The sequence below is a fragment of the Stegastes partitus genome, unplaced genomic scaffold, assembly GCF_000690725.1.
Source record: "Stegastes partitus isolate 25-593 unplaced genomic scaffold, Stegastes_partitus-1.0.2 Scaffold393, whole genome shotgun sequence".
NCBI lineage: Eukaryota > Metazoa > Chordata > Actinopteri > Pomacentridae > Stegastes > Stegastes partitus.
The window spans coordinates 392,897-401,563 of record NW_007578124.1 but is presented as its reverse complement, the minus strand read 5'-3'; the positions used below and the strand labels follow the sequence as shown (position 1 = coordinate 401,563).

General features: G+C 41.2%; 1 protein-coding gene across 3 annotated transcripts; it reads left to right on the top strand.

Annotated features, from left to right (window-relative positions):
* Nucleotides 1-232: 232 nt before the first annotated feature.
* ift22 (intraflagellar transport 22 homolog (Chlamydomonas)) lies at nt 233-4,537 on the top strand. Of its 3 annotated transcripts, none has more exons than XM_008285264.1 (6): nt 233-451; nt 3,113-3,195; nt 3,366-3,452; nt 3,550-3,752; nt 3,834-4,001; nt 4,235-4,537. In XM_008285264.1, exons 1-5 carry the CDS (start codon nt 413-415, stop codon nt 3,980-3,982), a joined length of 561 nt encoding a protein of 186 aa, XP_008283486.1. In that variant the 5' UTR covers nt 233-412; the 3' UTR covers nt 3,983-4,001; nt 4,235-4,537. The 3 variants fall into 3 exon arrangements, with proteins under 3 accessions (XP_008283486.1, XP_008283485.1, XP_008283484.1); XM_008285263.1 differs by having other exon boundaries at nt 3,834-4,009; XM_008285262.1 differs by having other exon boundaries at nt 3,834-4,537.
* The last annotated feature ends 4,130 nt before the right edge of the window (nt 4,538-8,667 follow it).

The following is an 8,667-nucleotide window of genomic DNA, read 5'->3' as shown; positions in this document are numbered from 1 at the left end:
CGCCGCTCCAAACCGGAGAGCCTCCTCTTGAGGATTTGAACCGGATTGGTTGGCTTCGAGGCGACGTCACGACACCGACCTATTTACTCGCTGCTGATTTGCTCTCTGAGCGCAAAATAGGCGGGACTAAGTTTGATTACAGCGACGAGCAGCCAATGAGCGAAGGAGAGCAAAGCGATTGGTTGAAACCATAGAAACGAACAGGAAGTTTACTGCCACAACAACAACAATCCTCGGCTAATGCTAACGAACGAATATTATTTTGTGCATTTCATTGCGTGAAACTCAAAACCCAGCGTGTTGATGTGTTCTCCGCTAAGTGAGCGTCATTTACCAGCCTACTGACGTATAGATAGCTTTAAGCGGAGGTCTTTAGCCGAAGCTAGCCGGGCAGCTAATGCTCTGAGGGGAAATGTTCAAAACAAAAATACTCTTCGTTGGTCCAAATGAGGTAAGAACGTGTCCATGTCATGTTGTTAATATAGTTAATAGTCCTGACAGTGAGTTATTCATGTGAGCTAATGTGGCTCAGCACAGCATAAACAGAGAGCTGCTTTTAATCAGACGGAGGAAATAAGTAGAAGAAATATGTATACATACAGCTGTACCTGTACAGGTTCAGATTTAAAACACACGTGTTTCCATTTTATGCCACCACCAGTTTTTTTTTTTTTTTTTTTTAGTTTTCCATTAACTTCACTATAATAAATTTTTTTCGCAGCACATATTATAAAATACAAAAACATAAAACAGCTGCTGCCGTTTTATGTTTTTGTATTTAAGGCTGTTATTCTCCTCCCATGTCCTGCCCTCCCTCCAACCCCAAGGCCCAGATCTCACATATGTGATTGTACTATGTGTGGTCGGTCTAAGATTGCAAAAATGGCAGACATATGCTGTGATGAGGCAATTTTATTTTAAAAAAAACAAAACAAAAAAACCCCATTAAACATACAATTAATAAGAAAAAGAAGGAGAAGAAAAACATCCAACTTACTTCTACTTTGCTATTATTCATCTCTATTCAGTGGGACTTACAAGCTGTCATGATATTCTAAAATCGGGGTACAAAGAGTCTTTCAAGGTGTATTTTATTTTTCCAAGTTTTAGAAAATGCTTCGTGCCTCTAATGGGCTGCAAGGTGGCTCGGTGGTTAGCACCGTTGCCTCGCAGCTCGAAGGTCACCGGTTGGCGTACCGGTGAGGACACCCAGGATCTTCCTGTGTGGAGTCTCCATGTTCTCCCCGTGCAGCGTGGGTTCTCTCCGGGTTCTCCGGCTTCCTCCCACAGTCCAGAAACATGCTGAGGTTAATGGGTGATTGTAAATTGTCCGTAGGTGTGAATGTGAGTGTGCTTGGTTGTCTGTCTCTAAGTGTAGCCCTGTGATAGACTGGTTACCTGTCCAGGTGGACCTGCCTTCACCCTGAGTCAGCTGGGATAGACTCCAGCCCCCCATGACCCTGGCGAGGATGAAGGTGTAGAGATGATGGATGGATGGAACTCTGAGGTGTTTAGAAGAAGAAAATTACAGGTGGTCTCAGGTGTTCATGTGTTTTAGACATGCTGGAGGTTGGAATGACTGATTTGTTTGATCTGGCTTCATAGATAAATATAGCTAGGAGTCATCTGCATGGCACTGACAGCTTATACAGGGTTTCTTAATAATGATATTGCCTAAGGGGAGCGTGTACAAGGTGAATAGGATTAGCCCCAGCACAGAACCCTGTGAAACTCCACAACAACTCTGGTGTGTGTGAAGCCGCCGTCAGTAACATGAACAAACTGGAATTTATCCAACAATTATGATTTAAACCAGCCTCGTGTGGTTACTTTAATCTTAACAGAATGTTCCAGTCTCTGTGATAAAGTGTTGTGATCTGTTGTGTCAAACGGAGCACTGAGATCCAGAAAGACACGTATGGGCTTGAAATGAGTCCACTGAGGCTACAGGAAGGTCAACGGTGACTTTCACCAGTGCTCCCTAAATCCTGACTGAAACAATTAAAACATTTCTGTGCTGATGGTCATGACTGATTTGGCTAAAGGCTAAAGTTGCTAAAACAGCTGGATCACAAGCAGCCTGTTAATAAAGAGAGGTTGATCAGGTGTTCTTTAACGGTGAAACCTGTTGGTGAATAAATTACCTAAAAGTATTTAATCACTTTAAACTGACTTTACCTCAACCAGACGTGACATTAAATGCTGCTTACAAATTACAAAACAGCACTCATAATCTAATGTAATCTAATTTAATTATTAGATATAGTTTTTGAACTTCTTTTGACAGATTGAAACATCTGTAATCATAATAGTCGTGGATGCTACGGTTCTTTTTTGGGCATTCAAACAACTCATATCAGTGAACCAGTGCACACAAATGGCTGAACTCTGAAAGCATTTACTGAAGTTACATGTTCTGCAATTATGTTTAATTGCACAGAAAGGTCTCAACCACGATGTGACACTACTTTGCTAGTGAATGAATTGAATTTTACCGACACAAAGAGCTTTCTGACCTGTCACCAGAGGAGACGGCACAGGCTTAACTGACAGAATTAATACTGGCTGCATGTCGTTTGGGATTCCCAGTAAGCTGTGCCAGGATCAAACAATGAATAAAACATCCATTATTTATTATCGGCAACACCTTTGCCTTTCCTGTCACGACGAGTCAGTAACGGCCTGTTGTGAAAATTAGCAGTAATACGATTGTTAAAGATAAAAACTACTCACTCTATATCACACACTGGCCCTTTTCAGAGTATTTTATATCAGTGAACCAACAGACATTCGGTGTTGTGGGTTCCTCAGGCAATGCTTGATACTCCACAAATGCATATTTCATAAACACATCATACAACTAGTTTGCAAAACCTTTATTTGCACAGCGAACATTAACAACAACCGTCAGACGTGAGCGAACTGCAGCGGTTCCCTCACAAACAGGGTGGAGTTCATTGAAAGTGTAATGTTGCGAAATGTGGAAATGAAAAAGAAGAAGTCCATCAAAGCTGTAACTGATGTGTTTGTGTGAAGGTAATTTGCATCTGCGAGCTTGAGTGAACGTGTTGCCGTTGTGGCATTGTCACTGATGTCATGTTTCTGCTTTCAGAGTGGGAAAACGGTTCTTGCAAATTTTCTCTTTGACACGACGGAAAATGTGGGAGGTGAATACAGACCTACTCAAGGAGTCAGGTACAAACCCCGCTGACACACGATAGCACATTTTATAAACCTATTAAGGCCCTAAGTAGATGGAAATAACGCCGTGACAAAATACCCAGTGTCAGTTTACTGTAGAACCATTCATCCCAGTCTTTGCATGATTGTATACAAAACTAACATGTACTGTCTGCTGTTTGAAGAATACTGGAGTTTGAATCAGCGCCTGAGGGCAGTGGTGACAACAAGACATGTGAGGTTGAACTGTGGGACTGTTCGGGGGATTTCAAGTAAGATAAATATCATCAACACATTTTTCCCTCCGGTGATATTTGAGTAAAGTCGTCAAACGTCTGGATGCAGATTCAGTGTTTTCTCTCCGTGCAGGTTTGAGTCGTGCTGGCCTGCGCTCATGAAGGACTCCAGCGGCGTGGTCATCGTTTTTAATCCCGACGTTCCGAGTCACCTCAAAGAAATCGAGACGTGGCATTCAATGTTTATCTCCTCTCAAGGTCTGCAGGAGGCCCAGTGCCTCCTCATAGCTCACCACAAGCCTGGCAGCGGCGTGGAAGACGGACGGCTGCCTCTAGGTAATCTCACTGCAGGCCGGCCGCAGCTGTCCTCTGAGTTATTGCTGCTCTGGGTTAACATGTTCGCTCTCTTTGATGCAGCGTCACATTTGAGCAGACTGCCACTTATTCACTCCAACCTGGAAGATGAGCCGGAGGACGTGAGGCAGGCTTTCTGCAGATACTTGGGAAACGTTGTGAACACGATGTCGGAGAGTCGAGAACGGGAGGAGATGTCCATCATCACATAGCCATTACATATGCAGCTCAGTGACGATGTACTTTGTTGTTGTTGTTTTTTTTAAGTGATTAATTAAACATCTTCACTGTCAATCCTACAAACCCCACTGAGAACTTGAATATTTTCCTGCAGTTCGATAAGCTGTTCCTGTTTATTTTAGGTTGTGAATAAAATATGATTCACTCTGGAAATGAAAACCCAAGAGACACAAAAGCTGCTTATCTGATTATAGACATTTGTTTTTTTTGCAAATGTGGTGCAGGTTGTGGAGAATGAGATGAGCGCAAAACGAGAAAGAACAGTTCAGCGTTTATCCGATGATGCCTCCTTTGCTGATGCACGTGGAACCACATCAGCACCTCAGCGGCCACGAGTCCGTTCCTGAAGGCGTCCTACGAAACACAGACAGATTTCACTCCACAGAAAGAGACGTGATAGTTAACGTTTAAACAAAGTCTGACACAGAAGAGGAATTCATTCTTTTCAGTTCAATACAAATAAAAGTTTCTCTGTGTGTCATTTGTGTACTTTTGGAAAATAAACGCAGCCTAACTGGTGAGTAACAGAAAGGACGTGAGATTTATTTACTGATGACATAAATAATAGTGTGTTCATAAAGTTGTATTTTGTGCTGCACATTTAAACTGGTGACTGATTTAAACATTTACTGGTAGAAATCTTGGCATTAGGACTTTTTTATGTGATGGCTATAAGTGACGATTATTTCTAAAAATGACAAATTCTTACTATTGTTTAGTATTATAGACACTTTATTTGAAGTGACACAAATTGTTATAAAGAAAACAAACAACACAATTTGTCGGCCAACAGCTCCAAACCCAAAGAAACTGTTCAGTTATAATCCCATCAAACAGAACGTCATGAAGGTGAAGAAGCTAAAACCATAAAATCATTGATTTGTTCAGCAAATGTATCAAACTAAACTGAACACAAACAGAAACCAGCATGTAAATAATCGTATTTTCTGACTCAGAGAAAAAGCAAATGGTCGGTTTCAGACGGCAGCCTAAGTCACCACTTCCTGTTTAATAATAACAGTCAGGAGCAGAATGATTTTAACATGAAGACATCGTGGAAGGATGCTGAAACGTGGCACACCAGTAGATGATCCTTCCATCTCCTGCTGTCCTGAACTCCTAAAATCAGCCTACCTAGGATTCAAGACGTCCATCTGGCCGGTTAATTAATTACTTTTTTACCTGTGTTAATTGGCCATAACTCCCATTTCTACCAACATATGGAAGCTTTCTAAGCATCAGTGATGTCACTCAGGTGTTATTCTCATAACAACATTAATCAAATAGATCCCATGTATCAGAGAGATGTCTGACAATCCACTTTATTTGTGATTTTTGAACAAGTCCTGAATTTTGGAGGTCTTAAGCACAAAAATTAAGTCGTGGTTGTCAGATTTTGCTGCTTTCTCTCCGTTCACCAGAAACTTCTGAACATCTCATGAACATGTGGAGACTCCAGGACGTACAAAAGATACGGACGTCTGAAAGTGGCATTTTGTTCAGTTTCCAACTCACAAGAGATTTATTTTAAATTCCTACTGGGCAAAAAATAAAATAAAGAACATCCTTTATTAGTCAAACAAGGAGAAACTTAGCAGCAAAGTGACAGAAAGAATAGGAAGAAACACAACGATGAACTAAAGAGGCGAGATGTGTCGACTGAATATAAAGAAGAAAAACAGAAAAACACGAGGATGCTAAGAACACAACTTTAAGAAAATATGTACATGAATGAACTGTGAAAAGTCATTCTGGCTCTCAGCAACAACTGTCTGAGAGAAAAATGGACATTTTCCACGTTTGTGAAGAAAACCTGCTTCCGTGTTTGTTTTGACACCTGCGGGCCTCCGTACAATCTGCCACAACAACAACTAAACTGTTCAGAAGTTTCCCGCATTAGCTCACATTAGAATAAGCAAGAGGAATAAGATAAATAAATTAACCGACCGCCGACTAACGTTTCTACTTTAACAACGACTTTCTGAACAGCCTGAGCCGTAGTAAAGTCAACCCACGACACCGGAAGAAGAAGAAGAACTACTTCCGGGTCGTTGATTTAAAAGCGATCCTGTGTTTCTTGCAAATTAAAGTTCCTAAAAGTTAATAGAATGAATCAAAATTTATGTCACACATGAATCACATAATTTATTTGAATAATCACATAGTTTCAGTGTTAATATGGATATATTTTAATTAACTATTTAATGCAGTGCAGTAATCTGCTGTAATGTGGGATTCAGACGAGCACATTTCTATTTGCATGTGTAATAATTTGTACAATATCAGCAGTACTTTACACATTTCTCGTTAATTTTTTTTATTTTTCTTCCGATGTTCCCTTTTCTGCTGCACCACTGCAGTTTTCCCCACAGTGGGATTAATCTTTTTTCTTTTGTAAACCAGAAATTGAAAAACTATTTCAGGCGGCAGAACGAAGAAAACAATCAAACCAAACACAGGCTATTTGGATTTTTGAATTAGTTCAGAGCAAAATGAAGTCAAGCGGTCAATTATTATTATTTTTTGTTTGTTTCTAAATTAAAAACAACAAAACCAGTTCCAAAAAACCTGTTGTGGATTTTGTGGGGTGAAACTATCTCTCCAGTCAATTTAAAGCCTGAAAAATCCTCTTTCAGTCTAGTTACATATTCAGAAGCTGTTTTTTATTCCATGAAAATCCTCCCTTATGTAGCTCTATGCTAGTGCTTCTTTTAGGACACACAGATCTATGAAAATGTGAATGTGTTTTAAGTACTTTCAGGGTGGAAACGCTCAGTCATGGTGTTGACTCGTTATTTCCTTCATCGTACTTCCTCCACTTGGACGTACTGACAAGATAAAGAACTGGATTTCATGGCAGCAGACAATGACATGCTTCAGTTTGGGGTTTTTCAGTAAAAGGCTGAAAAATCACATCCATCATCTCTAAACCTTCATCCTCACCAGGGTCATGGGGGGCGGAGTCTATCCCAGCTGACTCAGGGTGAAGGCAGGTTCACCTGGACAGGTAACCAGTCTATCACAGGGCTACACTTAGAGACAGACAACCAAGCACACTCACATTCACACCTACGGACAATTTACAATCACCAATTAACCTCAGCATGTTTGTGGACTGTGGGAGGAAGCCGGAGAACCCGGAGAGAACCCACGCTGCACGGGGAGAACATGGAGACTCCACGCAGGAAGATCCCGGGTGTCCTCACCGGGACGCCAACCGGCGACCTTCTAGCTGTGAGGCGACGGTGCTAACCACTGAGCCCATGGTAAATAGTGTTCTTTTATATTACATGTTGTTGTTTTACACCCATCCTGGGTTCTTGAACAGTAAAACATCGTCAGGCTGAATATCAGATCAATTTACATTCTGTTAAGAAACAAAATGAGGTTCATGGATCATTTCTCACCCCGCTATCCATCTACTCACACCATCCTCTGCTTCAATTTGTCTAAAGTTTTGAGCCCTAATGACACCACAGGACGTGTATTTTAGTCAGCGTTTGATTTATTAATCCTGAAAAATTGGAGAAGATGATGTACCGGCGACCTTCTGGCGAACCCCGAGCCACCTTACAGCCCCTGAAAAATCACATGAATATTTCAGAATTAACTCACAAAGTGTTTAATTCCAGGACCTGTACTGGGGTGGATGAATTATGTCAACGTGAGAGAAAGAAAAACATCTTTTTATGTGTTCAGTAGCACATGTAGTGTTTTTTATATTCCAGGTATGACTAAATCATTCCTCTGACTCACGGTGCACACCACAAAAACAGCTGCAGTAATAACGTACGAACAGGAATAGAGCTCAGACCTGCAGCTCTCCAGTAAAACCTCACACCGTCTATTTCATTTAGCTTTAAAGATTTAGCTAATTTACTGTAAACCTGCAAGATACCTCGTACAAACAAGACGATGATGCGATTAATGTTTCCCGGAGTGGCGAGAACATCTCAAACCTGGATATAAGCAGATTTAAGATAGCCGTGAGCGCTGCAAAGTGATTTAAAAAGTTTATCAGTGACTTCCAAAGACTTCCTCACCACGTTTTCTGGACTGCGAGGCAGAAAGAAGAGTGAGAGAAGCTTAACTTTTTTAGCTTCAGGAGACGTAGAGTTGTACAGAACAGGAAAGTGAGCCGAGACCCTGGACTACATTATGTTCTGCAGAGGCTTGGTTGAGCAGTTTTTATGTGGTTGTCAGTGTTTTAAACAGATTGTGAAGCACACTGCGTATGCCTGAAACGCTTCAAACAAATTGCCTTGCTTTGCCTCATGGGGGCAGTCCTTCAGCTCCTTAGGCCATACATTAGATCATCATTACAAACTCGTATTTCACAGACCTACATGTTGTAACCCACAGAACTTGTTGGAGCTGAATTTAAGTTTCTAAAAATACCAGATACGTCAGCCTGAGTTACACCGAAATATCTTAAATAAAAAAAACTTTCAAAATGCATTCAGAACTTTTCATCTCAAGCAGCCGTGGGAATGTCACACCGGCTTTCTTTTAGTTCAGCTGTGAAAGCTGTTCAGAGCAGCTGTAGATGTGGTCGGACAGCGAGGACGAATGTTTCAGGTATTTCAGAACAAGTTTAGGTGAAGACTTAAAGTATTACACATCACGCCACGTCCCTCCCTCAGGCAGCAGTTTGACA